The following is a 24469-nucleotide window of genomic DNA, read 5'->3' on the forward strand; positions in this document are numbered from 1 at the left end:
CATAGCCTTAACTAGACGGACCTTAGTCGGCAAAGTAATGTCTCTGCTTTTGAATATGCTATCTAGGTTGGTCATAAGTTTCCTTCCAAGGAGTAAGCGTCTTTTAATTTCATGGCTGCAGTCACCATCTGCAGTGATTTTGGAGCCCAAAAAGATGAAGTCTGACACTGTTTCCGCTGTTTCCCCGTCTATTTCCCATGGAGTGATGGGACCGGATGCCTTGCCCATGCTCATGTTCAAAAAGAAAAGCATTTGAAAGGAAGAAGCTGAAAATGGCGCTGCTACCTGCTCTTTCATGGAATGGCTACAGAAATGCTAGAGTTTAGCCAGAGAAAAGGTTGAGACTTGGATCTGCAACGTTTCATGTATTTTAATAAATGAACATTAAATAAGCCATACCCATTCTTAGCACTGCGTGGGTACTTAGCTCAGTTAATATCCAGTGAGGTAAGGTTATGAGAGATGGTTTATGGCTTCAGGTAGTTGAAACAAAGGCATTACAGGGCAATTTTGGTTGAGAGGACTGTTCATTCTGTGGAACAGATGAAAGTTCACTTTACGGTAAACAAAATTCTGGAAAGCCCTGTTTTATTTTTCTTCTCATTAAACAATAAAATTTAAGTTTTATGACCAGAAAGAAAGAAAAGAGAGAGGGAAAAGGAAGAGATATTTCAAAGATAGCCTGGATGATTATGTTTCTATAAATAAGACCCTGAGCAGATGGAAATTTGGGCTTCCCTGGTGGCTCAGATGGTGAAGAATCTGCCTGCAATGCAAGAGACTGGGGTTTGATCCCTGGGTCGGGAAGATCCCTTGGAGAAGGGGATGACTATCTATCTACTCCAGTATTCTTGCCTGGAGAATTTCATGGTCAGAGGAGCCTGGCGGGCTACCGTCCATGGGATTGCAGAGTCGGACATGACTGAGTGACTAACACACAACGCACACACAGATGGAAATTAAACCAAATTAGTCAATGGCTGGGATGACACACAGTCTACAGCCTCCCACCCTCAGTCTGGGAGAGTGCTAAGGAAGTCAGATCAGAATCTGACTCCTATCAACTGGACATGTTTTAATCTGGAACCCTGGGTTAGGACTAACATCTGATAGGACAAATGAATTTTCTGTGGATTTGTAAGAGTGTGATGGCTAAACAAGGGTCTTGTTGACACCTTCTCTTGTTCTCATGATGTACCATATTAAAACCCAGAATCTAAATCTAGGAATACAGTTGTTTCTCAATATCAGAGAGGGATTGTTTCAGGATTCCTTCAGATACCAAAATTTGTGGATGTGCAAGTCCCTTATATAAAATGGTGTAGTATTTTCATATCACCTATATTATGCTTCCATAGTCTTAAAATCATCTCTAGATTATTTATAATAGCTAATACAATGTGGCTCACATTGTATAGGAGACAGGAATCAAGACCATCCTCAAGAAAAAGGCAAAAAAGCAAAATGGCTCTCTGAGGAGGCCTTACAAATAGCTGTGAAAAGAAAAGAAGCAAAAAACAAAGGAGAAAAGGATAGATATACCCATTTGAATGCAGAGTTCCAAAGAATAGCAAAGAGAGATAAGAAAGCCTTCCTCAATGATCAGTGCAAAGAAATACAGGAAAACAATAGAATGGGAAAGACTAGAAATCTCTTCAAGAAAATTAGAGATACCAAGGGAACATTTCATGCAAAGATGGGCTCAATAAAGGACAGAAATGGTATGGACCTAACAGAAGCAGAAGATATTAAGAAGAGGTGGCAAAAATACACAGAAAAACTGTACAAAAAAAATCTTCACAACCCAGATAATCACTGTGGTATGATCACTCACCTAGAGCCAAACTTCCTAGAATGTGAAGTCAAGTGGGCCTTAGAAAGTACCACTACGAACAAAACTAGTGGAGGTGATGGAATTCCAGTTGAGCTATTTCCAATCCTAAAAGATGATGCTATGAAAGTGTGGCACTCTGTATGTCAGCAAATTTGGAAAACTCAGAAGTGGCCACAGAACTGGAAAAGGTCAGTTTTCATTCCAATCCCAAAGAAAGGCAACACCAAAGGATGTTCAAATGACTACACAATTGCACTCATCTCACATGCTAGTAAAGTAGTGCTCAAAATTCTCCAAGCCAGGCTTCAGCAATACATGAACTGTGAACTTCCAGATGTTCAAGCTGGCTTTAGAAAAGGCAGAGGAAGCAGAGATCAAACTGCCAACATCTGCTGGATCACTGAAAAAGCCAGAGTTCCCCCCAAAAACCATCCATTTCTGCGTTATTAACTATGCCAAAGCCTTTGACTGTGTAGATCACAACAAACCATGGAAAATTCTGAAAGAGGTGGGAATACCAGACCACTTGACCTGCCTCTTGAGAAATGTGTATGCAGATCAGGAAGCAACAGTTAGAACTGGACATGGAACAACAGACTGGTTTCAAATAGGAGAAGGAGTACATCAAGGCTGTATATTGTCACCCTGCTTATTTAACTTATATGCAGAGTACATCATGAGAAACGCTGGGCTGGATGAAGCACAACCTGGAATGAAGTTTGCCAGGAGAAATATCAAGAACCTCAGATATGCAGATGACACCACCCTTATGGCAGAAAGTGAAGAAGAACTAAAGAACAGTTGATGAAAGTGAAAGAGGAGAGTGAAAAAGTTGGCTTAAAGCTCAACATTCAGAAAACCAAGATCATGGCCTCTGGTCCCATCACTTCATGGCCAATAGATGGGGAAACAATGGAAACAGTGGCAGACTTTATTTTGGGGGGCTCCAAAATCACTGCAGATGGTGATTGCAGTCATGAAATTAAAAGACGCTTACTCCTTGGAAGAAAAGTTATGACCAACTTTAATATGACAGCGTATTAAAAAGCAGAGACATTACTTTGTCAACAAAGGTCCGTCTAGTCAAGGCTATGGTTTTTCCAGTAGTCATGTATGGATATGAGAATTGGAGTATAAAGAAAGCTGAGCACCGAAGAATTGATGCTTTTGAACTGTGGTGTTGGAGAATACTCTTGAGAGTCCCTTGGACTGCAGGGAGATCCAACCAGTCCATCCTAAAGGAGGTCAGTCCTGGTTGTTCATTGGAAGGAATGATGTTGAAGCTGAAACTCCAATACTTTGGCCAAGTGATGCGAAAAACTGACTCGTTGGAAAAGACCCTGATGCTGGGAAAGATTGAAGGCGGAGTAGAAGGGGATGACAGAGGATGAGATGACTGAGTGATATCACTGACTCAATGGACATGAGTTTGAGTAAACTCTGGGAGTTGGTGATAGACAAGGAGGTCTGGTGTGCTGCAGTCGAAGGGGTGGCAAAGAGTCAGACACAACTGAGGGACTGAATTGAACTGAATACAATATAAATGCTGTGTAAACAGTTGAATATATGATGTAAATGCTATGTAAATAGTTGTCAGCACTTAGCAAATTAAAGTGTCCTTGGAACATTCTGGAGTTTTTTCCTAAATATTTTTGCTCTGAGGTTGGTTGAATTTGCAGTTGTGAAACCCGTCAATACAGAGGACCAATTGTAATTGTTCTTAAGAATTGGTTTAAAGATGTCTCAGTTTTTCCCAATGTTGTGTCTATTTTTATGTAACATTAACTACTTTATAAACATAAAATTTAGCTCTTGCTTAGTTATTTAAAAACCAAACTTATTGCCATTTTTTCCTGTAGGAGCATTGAATCAAAAAAATTGGGGAAAGAAATATCCAACATGTAATAGCCCCAAACAGTCTCCTATCAATATTGATGAAGATCTTACACAAGTAAATGTGAATCTTAAGAAACTTAAATTTCAGGATTGGGATAAAACATCTTTGGAAAACACATTCATTCATAACACTGGGAAAACAGGTAAAATACTTGCATTTTATTTCTGTCTTTAATATGTTTATCAAACTTAGAGTACATTTAGATTATTTTCATTATATTTTTCTTTAAATGATGTATATATTATGAACTGGATAGAAACTGTAGGTACAAGAAATCAAATAGAAAATTGGAAGTTTAGACCTTTTGAAATGTGTACAAAAAATTAAATAACCAAAGTCATAGTGTTCTCCAGTAATATAGCGATAAAGGTGCCTCCACAAGAAGAACTGATAAAGATAACATATAGCTAATTAACTTAATAACTTTATCACTGGTTAATCACTTAGTCAATCAGGATTTCTTTCTCTTGTGCATTTTATTTGATCTTTTCTACTCAGTTGTATGTTATGTTCAATATTTGGATGTGAAAAAAGCAATCTACTATAATTGAATTTTAAGAAAGTATTGGTCCTTCTAGATAGAAAGTTTTAAATTATATACTATACTTAGGAAGCACTCTCTAATAAAGCTTTTTTTCTTAGTATACAAATTATAATATCATAAAAATTCCAGTAAGCAACAAATAGAAGTTTACAAAAGCTAGCATTTTTTTCTGATGCTATGTTTTAAATGAAATTATATGTATATCAACAAGTTATGTAAAAGCAAATATACTCATGGGAAAAAGATTAGAAAAAATATTCACTATAGTAGTAGCCATGTTGGGGTGATTTAATTGTAAGTAATATTTTTCTCTGTTTTCCATATTTTGCCATATTTTGATATAATTGTGTGAATATGGTAATTTAAATCCTGTGAAGGTAGGAATTTTTCTGGATCAGTGCTTGACAAATAATAAGCACTCAATAAGTATTTCTTGAATGAATGATTTTATATGTTATAAGAGGCCTGGCGTGTTGCGGTTCATGGGGTCTCAAAGAGTTGGAAATGACTGAGTGACTGAACTGAACTGATAATGTATTATTAGTTAAATATATAATAGTATATTCTCCTAAATGTTAGACATTTTAATTACCAGTTTTAGTGGGTGTTACAAAGAAGTAAAGCATGTAATCTCTGCTTTATTTTTCTTAGTGGAGTGTAGTCAAGCCCTTGGTCTTTAGAGCCACACTTTCTAGGTTCAATTCTGGCCATTTAAAGCACAGTATGGAACTTTGAGAAAGTTCCTTAACTTTGCTGTGGCCAATTTCCTTACCTTGTAAAATAGGGATTGTAATGGTATCATCTTCCATTGTGTAGGATCAGATATTTAATACATGTAAAGTAATGTAATGCCTGTCATGTCATAAGTGATAAATGAATGTTGACCATTATTGTTGTTTGTTGCTACTGTTATTATTCATGAAAATGTATATCTCTGACTAGCTGGTGCCTGCTGGAAAAAAAAACAACACAGCTTAGAGATTAATTATATTTTACTCAGAAGTCTTTACACTGCGCAGTATGTTGGATTTGGTTCCAAATGCCAAAAGTGATTTCTGCCTAATGAAACAAAGACTATTTAAATCTGACTGAGAGACATTGAAATCATGCGTTAAACTCTGAAGGGAATCATTAATTCCCAGATGACTCCCAAAATACAGATAGTAGATGGTATCTGCTAGGGATCTCTAGAGTTTAAGATTCTGAGACTTGCCAGCGAGGGTTCAAACATGAGATGGCTAAAACCCCTTCAAAAGGAAAAGGCCTCCCGCCTTCCTTGCCACAGTCTAGGACAGAAATTCTGAAGCTTGATGAAGCCTGGGGTGATGCTTGGAAACATAAGGAGATGGGACAAAAGCAGCAGCAGCTTGATAAGGAATAGAAACAGGAACATGAGAAGGTTGGAGAAAAGACCTTTCCTTTCCAGTCTTCTGGTCCTTCTCGCTTTAACTGTCCCCTCACCACCATGTGAGGCATTAGGGGAGCAGGGTTTTGAATGCCAAACAAACAAAACGTAGGCTACCAAACAGACAGGGTAGGTGAACTACCTGTCTCTTGCTTTAAGTGTTGTATGGCAGTTAAGATCTTGGGTTTATTTTACACTTGTGGCAATAGAATACATTAAGTATATTATGCAGTTACAAAGTTCAGCTTTCAAAATTATAGCTTACTTTTTAAATTTATCAAATACATTATGTTCTTAATATACCTTAATAGAAGCAAATTTAAATTTGTAATTTTGATTTTCAAAAACTTAGATGTCAATTTATTGTGTTTTTTTTTTCAAGTGGAAATTAATCTCACTAATGACTACCGTCTCAGTGGAGGGGTTTCAGAAACAGTGTTCAAAGCAAGCAAGATAGCTTTTCACTGGGGAAAATGCAATATGTCATCTGATGGATCAGAACATAGTTTAGAAGGGCAAAAATTTCCACTAGAGGTAAGTCAGTAGTCCCACTAGTTACTATTTCATTTTCTAAGTCACTGGGATTTCATTTAACATATAATTTGATTCCTTTGTAATGTAACTTTATGACTTTCACAGTTATATTTTGTTTACTTGGTTAATATCTGCATTTCTCTCTGGACTGAGCTGTATAAGATCTATAGTTGATTTTCCACTTTCTAGTAATGCTGAGTGTCACATTATATTATAGATGATTAGTAAATATTGATGAGTGAATGAATGAATGAAATTCTTCCCATAGCCCATTGGGGAGAAAAGGGGGAAACTTCATCAACGTACTAGAAAATCAAGAAACTTCAAATTAAAGTGATAAAATGTTTCAAATTTAAAATCAGCAAATAAATATAATGCATAGTAATATACAATGAAAAATGTGAACACTTTCACACATGTCTGGAGAAGGTGTAAATTGGTAAGACTTTCTGGGAAGCATTTCACTTGTTCTTATCAATAACTTTAGATGTTTTATTCTCAATACTTACATTTCAGTTTATAGCAATTTAGTCTAAAGAATAATTAAGGACATACTCAAAAATTTGGAGCCAAAGACTTATTTACAATAATAAAAGTTGAAACAAAAAGAAATGATTACATTACAATGGATTATTATAGATCTTGTAAAAATCCTGTTTTAGAATGATTTATTTAACAGAAAAGGTTCATTATAAGATATGAATACTTTTAAAAAGCAGAAGGTAAAATAGTATATACAGTGTTATTATTCTAAATTTTGTAAAGCAGGAAACTAATTAACGGTGGAGAGAGTACAGTGTCTAAGTCACGCCGACAAGGCTAGAATATTGGCTTCACATTTAGTTATTGTTATATGACATGACATTGTATGAATTATTTAATTTCCCTAAGCTTCTGTTTCTCATCTGTGAAATTGAAGTAATAGTAGTAACACTTCTCTATAGAGTTATTAGGAGGATTAAATGAAAGGTTGAATTATTACTATTGTAAAAATAATGGAAGGAAACCAAGAAAACATTAATTGTAATTTTCTCTGGGTGATGGCATTATTACCTTTTCTCCTTTAAAATTCTCATATTTTCTAGGTTGCCTGTGTTAAAGTTGTATTTTTACTTTTATAATTCAAAGCACTTATTGATAATGAAAATAAAATGAGTTAGTTATTTAATAAAGGATTTAAAAAAATAATGTGGATAAGCACATTCAAATGTGTGGCTTATTATTTCTTAAATATCCTTAAAGAAAAGTATATTTATCAAATCTTGTTTGTCAGAAATACGAAAATCAACTCATTGAACATGTAACATTCTCAGTTCTAAGAGTTTAGCTCTCTCACAGTACTCCTTAGAACAAAGGTGAAAATCAAGAAAACCCTAAAAATAACACTAGCCATGATTCAGTAAAATAAACTGTACAGAATCTGTGTACTAAAGCTCACGTATTTTTCTTATTTAGAAGCCCCTCAAATCATCTTTCAGAGATGTCATTTGTTTGTTGTTTCTTTTTATTTAATTTTTAAACATTAATGGGTTTTATTTTATTTATTTATTTATTTATTTTTTTTGCCAAACCATGTGCTTTGCAGAATCTTGGTTCTTCAACCGGGTATTGAACTGAAGCCCACAGCAGTGAAAGCCCTGAATCCTAATTACTGGAGCATCAGGGAACTCCCTGTTGTTTATTTTTTAAAACACTTACCATATAATTGTGCGAGCAGGAGCAACTATACTCCAAGAAAAAATAAAAAATAATAAATTGTCTCTCCAGATTTTGGTTGTTTGAGTTGTGCTAAATTAAATGATGGAAGTTTATTGAATAGCTAGGTCATTCTCAAATAAAATAATTTACTGAAACATTTAAAAAAAAAAAATTGTGCAAGTGGAGAAACTAGAGGGTATCCTTGATTTGCTCTTTTTTCCTGGCCTCTCACATCCTATAATCATCTCCTCAGTTCTGCCCCTAAATGGTGTGTGACGTCAGAAAAAGGTTCCCACCATCTTGGTCTCTTACTTGGATGTGTAAGTCCCTGAAGCTAGTTTCTCTCCAGTCTTAATCCCTTCCACTGGCCATCCCTACCCCTTAGCCCTGCCCGCCCCCCTTGCCCCCATCAAGGACTTTCTATTGCCCTCCAGCCCAAACTGCTGGGACTACCTCACAGTCCTTCTTGCTGCGACCCCTGCCCACTTCTCCAATCTCATATCTCTCTTCTCTTCTCGCATGTGCTCAGCTGAAATCCTAACACACTTTCAGTTTCCCACACTTCTCATACTTTCTTGCCTCTAGGCTTTTCCTAGCTGGACCCTCTGAGTTACATACGTTTTCCTCTTCTGCTTTCTCATTTGCCAGCTTTACAATCATTCATGCTTCAGGGTGGCCGAAAGGTTTTGGTGACCATCCAAGACAGGAGACACTGCTTTCTTCTGCTTCACACCCACTATTTCTCTGATCACAGCCCTCACTGCACATTAATCATCTCTGAGGGTTCTGTTCTTACCTTAGTTACATCTCTAAACTACCTGAGTTATCTAATTTCCAAGCCCATGACACAAGGAACATCAACCTATCAGAGAGTGAAGGCTATCCTAGATGTATGGACTGAAGTAGAAATTAACAAGATGGCTCAGATAGTAGAGACTCTGCCTGCAGTGTGGGAGACCTGGGTTCGATCCTTGGGTCAGGAAGATCCCTAGAGAAGGAAAAGGCTAACCACTCCAGTATTCTTGCCTGGGGAATTTCACAGACAGAGGAGCCTGGTGAATCCGTGGGAGCCCATGGGATCACAGGGTCAGACACGACTGAGCGACTAACACACACATAACCTCACAGCAGGAGGAGAGGCTTGAAATAAGGAATTTAGGACTCCTTTGGTATTTTTTAGGTAGAAGCAGAGATTCCTTGAGGGTTTCACTCTTAGTAGAGCTCAAGACAGTAATATCCAAAACTGGTAACTCAGACCATCAAGTAAGTCACGTCCATTCAAGGAAGGTTGAAAGCATATTTGAAAGAATTCCATCAAAATATTTAAAATAGCATCTGATTATTTATTTTATTTGGAAATTCCCTGATAGTCCAGGGAGTAGGACTTTGTACTTTCACTACCAAGGATGAAGGTTCAGTCCCTGGTCGGAGAACTAAGATCCTTCAAACTGCTCAAAGTACAGCCAAAAAAATTAAAGTAATATAAATTTATTACATTTGAAAATTGCTCAATCTCATAGTGGTAATTTCAGGTCTAGATCTGTCTAACTTCGTATTTTGTTCTTTGTTGAAGGGTAATTGATAGTAAATGTAGCTTTGTATACATGTAATTAATAAAATATTTTGAAATTTTGCAAAATATAGGATTACATCAATTATAAAATGTCTCAACTTGAATGTATTGAACTGATAAATGATCTAATTATTTTACTGTCTCTTTGCTGAAGTTTTTGTGAAGTCTGTATGTAATAAAGCCATCAATATTATGTTTATAGATGCAGATCTACTGCTTTGATGCAGACCGATTTTCAAGTTTTGAAGAAGCAATTAAAGGAAAAGGGAAGTTAAGAGCTTTATCCATTTTATTTGAGGTAATCATATGTGTATATACATATATATTCACATAGGGATTTAGCACTAACTTTTCAATCATGGGGAATATCAGAGCACATTTTTTTTTAACAAATAGAAGGGCTCACAAGTTTAATGATAACTGGTCATCATTTCAAAGAGAACAACCTCTTGCCTGGTATGTTTAAAAGAGGACTCTTACTCACAGACTTAGAGAATGAACTTATGGTTGCCAGTGGAGGGGTTGGGGGGAAGGGATAGTTAGGGATTTTGGAATGAACATGTACATTCTGTTGTGTTTAAAATGGATAACCAACAAGGACCTGCCGTGTTGCACATGGAACTCTGCTCTATGTAATGTGGCAGCCTGGGTGGGAGGGGAGTTTGGGGGAGAATGGATACATGTATGAGTATGGCTGAGTCCCTTCACTGTTTACCTGAAACTGTCACAACATTGTTAATAGGCTATACACCCATACAAAATAAAAAGGTTTTTGTAGAGGGTCTCTTGTATTCCTTAGTTAGGAATGTCATTTCTAATCTCTATACTTGTGCACTATGAGATTTGCCCATTTGCAAAGCATCAGTGTGATACAGCAGCAACTGTGAATAGTAACATTTTAAATTCTTTTCTTAATTGAAAATCAACGTTATCAGGTGTTTATTTTATTTATTCTTACTTTGCTGTGGAAAAAAGTGTGCCTTTAGAGGACATTACTTTGGAATACTTAAAATGGAATTCACTAATCTATACATGAATACCTAGTCAAATATTTTATACCATTTTTAGAATGTCATTCTTTAACAGGTTGGAGTAGAAGAAAATTTGGACTACAAAGCAATTATAGATGGAGTGGAGAGGGTTAGCCGTTTTGGTAAGTTATCTGGAGAAATCTCTTTCTTCCAGATTTACTTTGGATTTGTATGAATTTGCAATATTATTAAAATTGCATGTACCAAGGAATAAGGGAAGATATTTGTAAAGAGGAGAAACCTCTCACATCTGACCCTTGACAATTTATACATTTCTCACTGAAGAACAATTTAATCAGAAATTTTTGTCACAGAAAATCATAAAATGTTAATGTAAGAAGGAAGTTGAAGTTTTCTAATTATTGAAAATAATTTAATCACATTATGCATTTAAATGTATTTTTTTACTCTATCTCTGCATGGTTCATCTATAAAAGACTCTAATGTGTGATCTGAAACGACTTAATTTTAATAAAAATTATATTCTAAAGTGAAAAGGGAATTGTTACTCAAGTTCAAATTATTCCATGGTGGTTTCCTTGGTAAGTCCTTTGCTTTACCAAATATAAGATTTTTTGGAAGGCGGATGCTTACATAGAACAAGACACACTGTGCTTTTATATTGTTCTGCTTCCTTTCTCATAGATCTTGTCATTTGTCACAGCACATGCTTTCGACAACGTTGGCAGGAAACAGAAAACACATTATTTTATTTTTATTAAGCACCCACAAACAGGGTATTAATGTTGTCCTGAGTTATCAATAAAAAGAGGATTATTCCTCTCAGGAAAGCTGCAAAATTTGAAATCAGAAACACAACTCACAACTGATCATTTTCTTGAAAGCAGAAGTCTGGCCTAGGATTAATTCATCTTTGTCAATTTTATGTGAGAACCTGAATTAACCAATCTTTTCAGAAGTTGGGAATATGTGAGCTCCTACAGTACAGCTTTCATTTTTTTTTTTTTTTTGAAAGGTATAGTCAAACACAGCATCAAGCTGTTAGTTATCTCCTTGCATCTACCCAGATTATAAAATTTAACACTGAATACCATAAGCCACACTTAAGTTCTCCCTCATTTAGTCAGAAAGTGGAGTCTGTGCAGACTGCAAGAAGGCAACTAGTTTGAAATCCTACGTTTAAAATGATGTAAAATGTGAACATGAATGTTCCCAGGCCTTGCACCAGGCTGTGGGGACCACAGAAGCGATGCTAATACTAGTTGCTAGTCCTGATTTGTGCAACTATGACACTTGGACCACTTAATTGAGGCCTCTTCAGTGTTTCTGGGGGACTGTAGGAGGGTATAGTACCAGCTTAGGAAATCAGTTTGCTCATGTTCTTGGACTAAACTTTCCTTTCTAATATCTACTGTCTGTAAGCCATTAAGGGGGATACTTCATCAGAACCTGTCGCATAATACCCTCCCTGGGAATTTGGGTTTCCTAATAGCATCCTGCCTCTGTCCTGGAAGCAGAACAAATGGTCCCCTGGGCTGCCTGGGAACACATACTGGTCTGCCCTCTGTTCCCCTCTCTGTCTTCTGTCTCTCTACCAGTGCACCAACTTCTTCCCTCCTTTTTTGTTTTTTTTTCTTTTAACAAAAAATAAAATCCTCCACACCTATCAACTCATCTACTTAATATTTCCATATACTTAGAAAGGACACCTAAGCCCCCACAATTGGTAAGTGGTAAAGCCAGGATTTAGAACCTGTCTGTCCAAAAAGATTGTTCCAATATATTGTAGAGATTTATACTAGTTCTATATTTCCAAACACCTATAAAACACCTGTCAATTTGATTGAAATAGTTGTGAAATGTGATCCGTCCAAACTAAGTAAATTAAGTCCTCCCAGAGTTAAACGTTTCCATTTTGAGAGTTATTGGATTAAATTTAGTCCTATTTCAGAGTCTAGAAAGTCCCCCAGTGCCCAATAAGCAGAAGGCTTCCCGATATTGGCTGCCCTCCATCGCTGCTGGGAATTTGAAGGCAATGCTGGTCTTTAGAAAGTGACTCAGAAACTGCAGCTTAACTCCCAAATCTTGCCACATAGTCTTCATATAACGTGAGTTCCACAAAAACGAACATTTTCCAAACTTCCTTCTGATTATAAAATCTGTCTTGTCACAGTGTGAGCTGGTGGCTCAGTTCCTGTATTTTTTTCTAAGAGACAAGCCCATCTTTTCCCTTTCCTCTTTCTTGTGTTCTTTTCTTTCCCTTTCTTCCGTCACACCTACTTTATATTAGGCATTGCCCTCACATGGAGTGGTGAGAAATAGGGTATGTAGCAATACAAAGATAACAATAGAAAGATAATGCATTAACCTTCCCAAACAGAGCCCACGAACACGGACACAATAATTGTTAATTGAAATCTTGCAAGTTGCAAGGAAGAGACACACCCAGGTAACATAGTCAGTGATTCTCAAATGGGAATTCTCATCAGATGACTTGTGTACAAAAGTCATCTGATTAGTCAAGTGATTAGAAAAGCATTCCTAATCACAAAGGCAGCCCAGGAATTTGTATATTGACAAATCGTCACCACCACCATCCTAAGTCTAATTATCCTGGGTGATGTTTGGTTTTAAGTATTAAATGGCTTTCCTTGCCCTGGACCTAGAAATGGGCTTTGTCTTTATCTCCCTCTCACTCTCCTCATCTTTCCCCCTCCTGCCATCAGCCTCCCACGGAAGGAAGATCTGATTGGTTTGTTTATCACTGATTAAGAAAGAAGAGGATGACAGAGTGAATGACTGATCACAAATAGAGCAACACTGGCTCATGTGTGATTCTTGTTTAGCAATAGTGAGGTTATTCAGATGAAGTGCATGTTTTTGCAAGCCACGAGAAACTGCTTTAGTCCAGTTTTCTTGTAAGGTGATGTTGCAATTAAAAAATACTACTGTGATTTCAAAGTCTTGTCATATTGGAAAGAAACTTAGGACATGCAGGTACATAATAAAAAGGTAGAAAGTACTCAACATATTCATAACAGACTAGATGAGTGGTGTGAGGTTCAGAGGCAGGAAGAATGGATTCTATAGAAATGAGGGAGGGAGGAATCACCGTTTTTTCTGGCTCTTTCGCTTCTTCCTAACTTTTTCCCCCTTTTCTTTCCCGATTTCACAAAAATTATCTACTTCACCATCCCTATTCAAATCTGATTTTCCTTTTCTGGCCTTTGGGTCTCCTGTTGTCAGTTTCATTTCCTACCTAAATTAGCAGGGAGTCAATTTCTGGCTCCTTACTTAATTAGTATTCTCCACCTCCACGTTTCCACAGAACATTTGTAAAAGTTTTTCCTTCATCAAAGGAAGAATTGTAGTCCATTGATGATTAAAAAGGAGGCTATTTAATCACAAACGTTCTAGGTATCAAAAACATAATTTGAAAATGTTTAAATATTCACATGTTTGAAATAGTTTCCTTAGTTTCTGAGAACTTGAATCTGAGTCTGAATTCTAAAAAATCTTGTCTTGACATTGCAGGAGAGGAAGACATACTTTTAGAAGTTACTAATTAATCCTTTAAACCTAATGTAACCTGAATTTTCTAGTGGATTAAAACTAGATTTAGGTTGTACATATACAGCACTATCAATTCAGTCAACAGGTTTTTTACTTCTAAGATTTAGTCTTGTCTTCAGGCTGGAAGAAGTTATCTATAATTTTATTAGCACTAGCCCTCTTCCTGAAAAAATTTCTGTATTACAGGAAAATTAATATTCAATAATTTAATTTTTGTGTGCTCTAGTGTGCTCAGTCGTGTCCAGCTGTTTGCAGCCTCATGAACTGTAGCCCACCAGACTTCTCTGTCCCTGGAATTTTCCAGGCAAGAATACTAGAGCGGGTTGTCATCTTCATACTCCAGAGGATCTTCCTGACCCAGGGATCAAACCCAGGTCTCTTGCATCTCCTGCATTAGCAGGCAGATTCTTTACCACTGAGTCACTTGGAAAGCCCAGTGGAAATATTTTTTTTCCATGAGGTTGTGTCCAGTCTTCATATCGTATAGAACTGTAATATACTGTTAAGGTCATCTGATCCAATTATTTCATTTTAAAAGGAGGAATGTGGGATTCACTAAGACTAAAATCTTGCAAAGCCTTCACTCTACTTGAGGTTTTCAACCCTGGCTGCATGTTTGAATCACCTGGGGATTCTTTTTAAAATATGTAGGCACACCAAGCCTAAAAAAAGTAGATACCTAAGTCCCACTGCTGCAGATGGGGTCTGGGACACTGGTATTTTTTTTTTTAATGCTCCCCAGATAATTCATATGGTACTACTCTGCACTGTGGCACCTCACTTAGACTAGATGAAATTAGCTTCGAGGACTATTTCTTAATGACCTAAATGTACGAGACAGAAAAGAAGACATGCACTTGGCTGGTAAGTCAAGAGGATGGGAAAGTAAGTTAGATACTAGTAAGCATGCGTGTGTGCCCAGTCACTTCAGTCATGTCCGACTCTTTGCAACGCTATGGACTGTAGCCAGCCAGGCACCTCTATCCATGGTACTCTCTAGGCAAGAATACTAGAATGGGTTGCAATGCCCTCTTCCAGGGGATCTTCCCCACCCAGGGATCAAACCCACTTCTCCTGCGTCTCTTGCATTGCAGGCAGATTCTTTACCCACTGAGTCACCTGGGAAGCTCCTGGGAAGCATATTGCTGCCCATATGAGTGAGAACTGGTACACAGAGGGCTAAATGGCCAAGGCAGTACCTTTGGTAAGGGCCATTTGAAAGATGCAGGATCAAAAATGGGACTTTTCAAGGAGACAGCTATAATTCGGTTGTTTCAAGGTTCCCAGACTTAGGAAAGCTCTACCAATTTTTTGTAGGAATTCGCTATTCTTAATTCAACTTATAAATTAAAAAATCAATATTTTTTATTACATGTATAAAATTTGAAATACATTTCCTATTTTTGTCTTGCCTTTTTACTCTCTAAATGGTGACTGTTGACAAATAGACTTTGAGTATCAGGTAGATCATTTTTCCCTCTGCGAATAACACTTTCTGCAAGCTATTTCATAAATCTCAACCTATCCTACGATTATGAAGATAGTTTTCTATGTTTTATTCTAAAAGCTTTATTGTTCGGTCCACATTTAGATCCAGACTCTACTTAGAATTGATTTGTGATTATGGTGTGAAGGAGGGAATAAAGACTCATGGTTTGCATAAGTATATCTGATTGATACAGCATGGTTTATTGAAAAGGCCATGTATTTCAACTACGTAATAATTTTTCCTGTTATGAGTCAAATAATCACATATGTGTGGGTCTGGACTCTATTCTCTTCCATTGTTCTCTTAGTTCATCTTTGCCTTTTTTTTTCCTTTTTCTTACTTTATTGTAAATAAAAAAAATGTCCTGGTCCTCCAGTTCAGTGTAAGAAATGGTGCTAGAAGATGTCCTTGTCTCATTCTTTATCACTAGGGGAAAACCTTTCAGTAAGTCATCCTAAAATATGATGTTCATTATAGATAATTTTCATCAGAATATGGTTTTGTTTTCCAGAAGTTGGTATTCAATCTTACTGAATGATTTCCCGATATCTATTCATATGGCCATATGATTTCTGAATCTTTCATATGTAAAAATAATCTTTCCAGCATCTTGCCCATGTAAAGATAGAGCAACTAACACTATGTTGTGATATGTGCAAGAAAATTTAGAATATGTCAGTTTTATCTCCATTTTAGATATGTATCTAAAATGTTCTTAAAATTTAAGTTCTGATTAAATACATACCAAAATATGTGTCTCAGTTTCATAGTGGCTTTGAACAGCCAAGTTCCAGTGTTAGGATTTCAGCTGAGATGTATATGATTCCTTTGTAGGGAAACAGGCTGCGTTGGATCCATTCACATTGCTGAACCTTCTGCCAAACTCAACTGACAAGTATTACACTTACAATGGCTCCCTGACATCTCCTCCCTGCACAGACACCGTTGACTGGATTATTTTTAAAGAGACAGTTAGCATTTCTGAAAGCCAGGTAATCTTGGAAGTTCAAACAAATGGAGTAATTTGAAGCAATTTTAAAAGAAATATTTTCTACAGAATATCTGTTTTAAAGCATTTGCTGATATGCCTTTGAAGCAAGTATGTTAAATTATAAGTTAAATTATCTTCTTTCCAGTTGGCTGTTTTCTGTGAAGTTCTTACAATGCAACAGTCTGGTTATGTCATGTTGATGGACTACTTACAAAATAATTTTCGAGAACAACAATACAAGTTCTCCAGGCAGGTGTTTTCCTCATATACTGGAAAGGAAGAGATTCATGAAGCAGGTGTGTATTGAAATATAATTTTTCTGTAAGTCCTATTAAATTCAGTGTTATAGGAGGTAATTGTGATATCATGGACACTATACGAGACTTTGATTTTGGGAAGTATTTTGATTATAGAGTTGTAGCCTTTAGGTAAGCTATTTAACTTCTCTGAATCTCAGTTGCCATATTTATAAAATGACAATTAAAAATATCTGTCCTCGGGACTTCCCTGGTGGTCCAGCGGTTAAGATTCTTCCCTGCAACATGCCAGGGAGCAGCTACACCCAGGCACAACTAAAGAGTCCATGCCACAAGGAAAGACCCCACATGATGCGACGAAGATCCAGTGTACCATAGTAAGACCCAACACAGCAAAATAAATAATACAGTTGTGAATTACGTGCACACACTATAAAGAAAATCTGTTCCTCCTTCCATGCATAACACCATTTTGCAAGTAAGAAACATTGAGATTCAGGAAGGAAAGTTTTTTCCTAAAACATATAGTAGTAGGTGGCAGCCACCTACACACCTCCAAATTCACTTTATGGCATTTGCTTGTGTTAACAGCTATAAGAAGGGAAAGAATAAGGGTGAGGTGTTCAGAGCTTGGGAAGATTGCTTCTTGTTGAGATAACTTGGGAATCCCCATGGGAGAAGCACATTTGACCTGAGTCTTAACATGTGTTGGGGTTTTAAAGAAGTACTCATCTGTGTGTTGGCAGCTCCCAGAGAGGCTAGTGCCTAGTAAGGACAGAAACCTAAGGCACTGAATTATTAATGAATAAAAAGTGAGTCCTTTCCCCATTTTCCTTCTTTGAAAGAAAAGAAGTTTGTCCTTGTCAAGCCCAGGCGATGGAGAGGAGGCAGAGGGAAAGCCTGTGGAGTGCCCTCTGGGTCTTTTGAAGCTCACACAGCAGTCAGAAGCCTTTCAAAGTGTCCAGAGGACACAATCATTGCATCTACTGACTTGTTCTTTTCAGTTCACTGTGAGGGTGCGCTGGTTCATGAAAGAAAGAGTTGAAGTGGCCTCTGCTTTGGGGACTGAAAACCTTTCCAAGAACATGGTCTTCTTTGATCCCAGTCCCGTAAGGAATTTTTGGCTGTGTATAATATTAATTCAGTAATCGTCTGCTTTTGAAGATTAGGCATTAAAAGCAGCATATTTCTGTTGTTTCAAAGTAATATTTGTGAAAATTGTTTATCCTTTAACCACAACATAAACAAAGTACAACAGTGATGAATTGCTGTGTTTACTGTGACATTGTTTCAAATTAATTGCTCCAAAGTGAGGAAATTTAATTATATTTCTACCAACAATACTAAATACTAAAACCTCCTGTGTGGTAAATAATCCCCAATTGATTAAAAAAAAAAATAAATAGATCTAACCGTCTCCTTTTCTGAAATACAAGTGACCAAATAACAAAATCTATACAATGTTTTGGCCACGTGTTCGTCATACTGTATTAGTTGAACTAGTTATTAGTTATATTGTATTAAAACTCTTCAGTGGCTCCCATGGGCTTTCCAGGTGGCTCATTGGTAAAGAATCTGCCTGCCCCAGTGCAGGAGAATCAAGAGACGTGGGTTTGATCCCTGGGTCAGGAAGATCCCCTGAAGGAGGAAATGCAACCCACTCCAGTATTCTTGCTTAAAAAATTTCATGGACAGAGTAGCCTGGAGAGCTGCAGCCATGGGGTCACAAAAAGTCAGACACGGCTGAGTGAGCGAGCATAGCACACAAAAGCGGCCCCCACTGCCTTTAGAATAGAATCCAAATTGTTTGTCATTGCGTGGTAGGTCCTGTCTAGTACTTCCTGGCCTCAGTGCTTACTCTTCCCCGGCCAGCTTCCTTCCTTTATCCTGAACTCAGTGAGGTCCCTGAAGAGGGCAGAACGCACTCTCCCAGGTGGCACCCAGACACGCTTTTTCCTTCCCATGGCGTGTTCTTCCTTGCAGCCTTCCTTTGTTGTCTCCTCCTCGTCCTCAAGACTCAAGACATAGACAGTTGCCTCCACCAAGGAGCCGTGTCTGACCCTCCACCCAGCCCTGCCAAGCCTGGCACTGGCCCAAGAAAGGACTGTGCGTTTATGGAAGTGCTGAGCCCATTCAGTTCAGTTCAGTCACTCAGTCGTGTCCGACTCTTTGCGACCCCAGGAATCGCAGCACGCCAGGCCTCCCTGTCCATCACCAACTCCCGGAGTTCACTCAGACTCACGTCCATCGAGTCCGTGACGCCATCCAGACATCTCATCCTCTGTTGTCCATAGGGTACCAGATAAACGATGCTCTTCTGGAGGTGCACAGTGTGCCAGGAGCTCCTGCACTCTGTGCATCCAGACTTCCCAGCAGGTGCTGCGGTATGATATTGTCTGTTTACTTATCTGTCCCCACCACCACCCTCTGAAAGAAGTAACGAAGTCTTTTATCACTTTGCCTCCATTGCCGGGCAAGAGTAAAGCTCTCATTCATCAGCTATTCACAAAATGAAGGAATTGATTTGTGTATAATAAAAGTATGGCAGGATATAGCTTGATGGGTGCTTCTTGCATCATTTAATGTGTAAACCCATATGAATGGATTTAATGTAGAATATTGGTTTTTCTTTTTTTTTTTTTGAATTTTAAAAAAATTTTGGCCACGTCACATAGCATGTGGGATCTCATTTCCCTGACCAGGGATCAAACTCGCATCCCCTTCCTTGGAAAACTCAGTGTCTTAACCACTGGACCACCAGGGAAGTCCCCATTTTCACAGTTAAGTGATTATGGCTAAAAGTAATCATAACAAAAGCAGTAATGGCTAACATATATCAAATGAACCAGTGTGTTCAACCAGGCATTAGGCTTGTTTTTCTCATTTGATAGTTTGGGAAGCTGATATTAACTGGTTCACCCAAGTTCACAGAACTGTAAAAGGTTGGAGTGAGTATTTGTACCCTGGTCTTCCCAATTCTGAAGACTTCCAAAGCTCTCTCCACTATGCTTAATATTTATAAGGGAACATAATTTATCCTTGCATAACTTTATAGTAAAAAGTTATAACTATGTGACTTTAATAACAAAAGTTTTTTAAAAACTTAGTATTGGCTTTTTTCAAAAACTAAAACTATGATTGAATTCTTGCAATGAGTATTTGCATTCAACAAGCACTTAATTCCCATGTGCATATTCCTATGATTTTTTTTTTCCTTAATAATACAGTATTGCCCTTTTACTTTCTTGAACTGAATTTGAAAATAAGAATTGAGGGTTGCATTTATGTTCAGGATTTAATCTTTATTAAATTTAATCTGAAAGTATGTTTTTATTACATGAACATTGTAAAAAAGGAAAAAATAGATAAGCACACAGAAGAGAATAAAAATCCCCTATAATGTTATTACCCAGAGATAACTGCTATGAGAATTTTGAGGAATATCTTTCTAGCCTTTCTCTTAAGTTAAAAATATATTATTATGTCTCACAAAAATGAGCCTGTATCATACTTCTCTGTTTTTTTATCTTGCATTACTGAATGATATAAATGTATCATTAATACCATTCTTAATTTTATGTATAATATCATCATAGCAATTTATTAAATTTGTCACCCAGCTTGGGACTTTCAGATTATACATATTTATTTTGCTATTTTAAATATATAATGTCCTCATTTTGAGCAAGAGAGAAGGAAAACGTGTCATGAAAATTGTTAGAATCCTACAATTGGTAAATGCATGGTAGAAAAATATATTTTGCAAAATACATCACAAGTAATTGCAAAAGCCATGTGAGGTCTGCATATCCATGTAAACTTCTTGAGGGGAGAGATCAAGCCTTATTTGTTTTTTTGCGTTCATTGGAAAACTCAGTAAACATTTGTGAATGAATGAGTATTTTACCAGAACTCAGTCCTCTATTTTTGCATTTTTACATAGCATTGCTATTTATTAAAAGGCATGCACTTTGGGCATCATGGAATGGGTGCTGGCTCTTCTAAGAATCACAGAATTTAGTAGAACCATTTGATCTTGAAGGAATTAGTAAAGATTGTCTTTTAGTTAATGAGAAATATATGTCAGTAACCACACAAACAGGAGGTGATGTCCAGCTTTGTCCCCTGCCTTCCTGGAACAAATACCTGCCTGCTCCCCTCTCCTCCCACTAGCAAGACTCTCCCCCTGGAAGCCGGGGCCTCCTGAAGTACAGTGGGAAAGAGCTGGGGCTTTAAAGCCCAGTCAACTTTTGGTTTCAAACCCCAGTGCAAATACTTATTAATTACATAAATATGGTCTAGTTATTTAATTTTTTTAAGCCTCATTCTCTTCACTGATAAAATGAGTTTAAAATGCCCACCTTGGGATTCCCTGGCTGTGCTGTGATTAAGACTTCATGCTTCTACTGCAGGGGGCACGAGTGCAGTAGCTGGTCAAGGAGCTAAAATTCCTCAGGCCACAAGACGTGGCCAAAATACATATATATTTTTTAATTTTTTAAAATGGCCACCTTGTAGGGTTGTTGTGAGGTTTAAATAAGTTAAAGTTTGCAAGGCAGTCCAGTGCCTTGAACATAATATACTCCGGATCTGTAGCTTCTGTTAATACAGTGTGTGTGTGTGTGTGTGTGTGTGTGTATACTATTGTATACTCCAGATTTATAGCTTCTGTTAATACAGTGTGTGTGTGTTTGTGTATGTACTCTTGTATATGTGTGTGTGCGTGCAGCTGTATATTTGTATATAGAGACAGAGGGCAGGCTATCACAAGTATAGGGTGCTATCCAAGTTTTCCATGTTTAAGGTTTTTATTTGTTAAGTAGAGTTATAAAAGCACTTTAAATCTCATTTGCTAGCATTGTAATACACATAATGCAAACTGTAAAAAAACTATAAAATATGAAATGATTTTCAAGGAAGGGTAGCATGAAAAGTGTGCCTTCATAGCTTAATGTTGTATTTGAGCTATGAGAAATTTTCTGTAATTTCCTGAGAAAATGTCACGATGAATTATGCATCAGGAGACCCACCTTCCTGAGAAGGTCAGTAGTTGTAAATAGCATTCATTAAGGTCACATGTACATTAACTGTGCTCTAACTATATAGAGAAAAGTACAGGAAGATTATTTACTTCTTGGAAGATTGTATGTTATGAATTGAATGGTTGACAAAGTTACTGTGTATTCCTAGAGAAGACTGACTGATTGAGGTACAATTTGAAAGATTTTTTTTTTTTGGTTACTTATCTAAAGGGAATGGCATGTAATCATTGAAAAGTACAAAGCAATAGCAGATCATTTTTAGTTATTATCTTTAGCATTTGTGGCAATCTTTACATTAGTTTTGTTAACATCTGCTACTCCCTGAAGGGAGATCACAACCTTAATATCGATTGTCTTCTGAGTCCGTCACTCTTCAGGTTCTTCTCACAGTAGTCATTAAATTACCTGTCTCGATAATTTTTAAAATGAGGCTCATAAACCCCAAGCAAGAAGGTGGTGGGTTTACTAGTGTGCATTCATGGAAGTACTCTGCCAGGGGCTGTGTCCACCTGTACCAAACCTCAAAGACAATGGGAAATACTGGGTAAAAACCTAGTGACATTTTCTCTGCCACTCCCTCAAAATCATCACCCCATCTTTTCACCTCCCTCTTCATTTTAATTCATGATCCATGGAGCTAAGACTGCACCTTCTCCCCAGGGCATGTGTCCCTTTCCCAAGGGGGTCACGTAGAGCAGCAGAGACAGAAGGGACAGAAGGGACCTTCTGTCTCCCCTGGACCATCTGCACCGGCTTAATGATGAGCTCATCACAAGACTTGCCACAGTGAAAGTTGTCATGTTCTCCTCCTTTGTGCTTTTCTTCACTTATTTCCTTTTCTTTTCCTACCTTTTTTTCTTGTTTCCTCGTGATACTCAGTGCTTTGCGTATTAATCTTATGGGACTTGCAAGACGTGGACATTCCTGTGTAGGAGGTGTTCACTCTTCATATCCATTCATTTAAGTAATGAGAAGGTGGAGGACTTTGTGAGCTATGTTTGTGAAGTTTTTACAATTTCTAGTGGGTAAAAACCTATACTTTTGAAAAGCACAACCTAATTTGGCTAAATGACAGAATTTTTTTTTACAGTTTATTTTGCATTCGTCTGTAAATGGCATCTAGGATTTGGAAACTAAAAGCACCCATTACATTTAATGGCTTACTAAATTTAAGGGTGAGAGGCTATCCTAGAAATGAGTTTCCTGAAGGCAAAGATGGTAGCTCCTTTATTTGTGTGTCCAAGAGTGCCTAGAGCCAAGCAGATGAGAAGTGAATGTTAAAAACAAGTTTTTAATTAAGAACCTCTCATTCTTTATATGTGAGGATCGTTTGCACTTGTGCTGAGTGCTCAGTCATGTCCAACTCTTTGAGGCCCCATGGACTATAGCCCGCCAGCCTCCTCTGTCCATTGAGTTTTCCAGGCAAGAATATTGGAGTGGGTTGTCATGCCCTCCTCCAGGAGATGGTCTGGACCCTGGGATTGAAGCCACATCTCTTGTGTCTCCTGTATTGGCAGGCAGATTCTTTACTGCTAGTGCCATCTGGGTATTGCTTGTATTCTGTGCAACTTGACAAGGACCCCAGCTTTGTCACAGCTTGGCTCATAGCCTTGAGCTAGAAGGAACCAGATTCTTCTTGTTCAGTGTTCCTTAAAGAATCAGTGACTATGATACAAGTCACATGTAGCTCATAGAAAGGAATCAGGGCATGTGATTCTCTCCTAAAGAAGGAAATGGGACCTCAACATAGTTCTGGTAGGTAGGTTTATTTGTTCAGTCGTGTCTGACTCTTGTGACCCCACGGACTGTAGCCCACCAGGATCCTCTGTCCATGGGATTCTCCAGGCAAGAATACTGGAGTAGGTTGCCATTCCCTTCTCCAGAACATAGTACTGAGCTCCCTATAATCAATGAAATTATATTTTTGTTACTATCTTATTATGTAGCTTGTAATTGGTGTCAGTACATGTTGATCTGGAAAGCCTTTCTTGATTTTTCAATCCAGAAATATGCTTTATAAACTGTATGCCCTTCTAATAAGATAAACTAATTTTAATATGAAGAAAAAGGGAAGCTTGGAAAAATTAGTGAAAATTAATAACTTACTCTGTAGTCAGTTTTATGTTTGAAACATTACCCAGTTTTATGTCTGAACACCAAGTGGTGAATTAGCAAGATTGTTATTTAGGAGATAGGTAGGATGTCCTACCTTAGAAAAGTAACCCATTGGCAGGGTCATAGACTATGTATAGAAGTACTAGTCTTTCTCTTGAATACATTCTAAAGTATATAGTTTTTTTCTAGAAAATTCTGTATTTCAGCATCTAAAAGATAAGCTTCAGCTATAGCTTATAATGTGTTACTAAGCTATGATTATCAATAAACAAAAGGAGTGTTTAAAAATAAGCTTTTAATTACAATATACATTTGAACTATTAAATTCAGTTCACTTCAGTTCAGTCGCTCAGTTGTGTTCAACTCTTTGCAACCCCATAAATTGCAGCACACCAACTCCCGAAGTTCACTCAAACTCATGTCCATTGAGTCGGTAATGCCATCCAGCCATCTCATCCTCTGTGGTCCCCTTCTCCTCCTGCCCCCAGTCCCTCCCAGGATCAGAGTCTTTTCCAATGAGTCAAC

The 24469-nt window shown here is 37.4% G+C and overlaps 1 protein-coding gene across 1 annotated transcript in view; it reads left to right on the top strand.

Annotated features, from left to right (window-relative positions):
• Window positions 1–24469, top strand: part of PTPRZ1 (protein tyrosine phosphatase receptor type Z1) — a 201056-nt gene that overhangs the window by 105678 nt on the left and 70909 nt on the right. The window contains exons 3-8 of the mRNA XM_052638631.1: window positions 3694–3873; window positions 6063–6214; window positions 9688–9783; window positions 10572–10638; window positions 16374–16531; window positions 16676–16826. Of these exons, the coding sequence (XP_052494591.1) occupies window positions 3694–3873; window positions 6063–6214; window positions 9688–9783; window positions 10572–10638; window positions 16374–16531; window positions 16676–16826 (804 nt within the window). The remainder of the gene's footprint in view (window positions 1–3693; window positions 3874–6062; window positions 6215–9687; window positions 9784–10571; window positions 10639–16373; window positions 16532–16675; window positions 16827–24469) is intronic.

Source organism: Budorcas taxicolor, chromosome 4 (assembly GCF_023091745.1).
Source record: "Budorcas taxicolor isolate Tak-1 chromosome 4, Takin1.1, whole genome shotgun sequence".
In the NCBI taxonomy this organism is placed as follows: Eukaryota; Metazoa; Chordata; class Mammalia; order Artiodactyla; family Bovidae; genus Budorcas; species Budorcas taxicolor.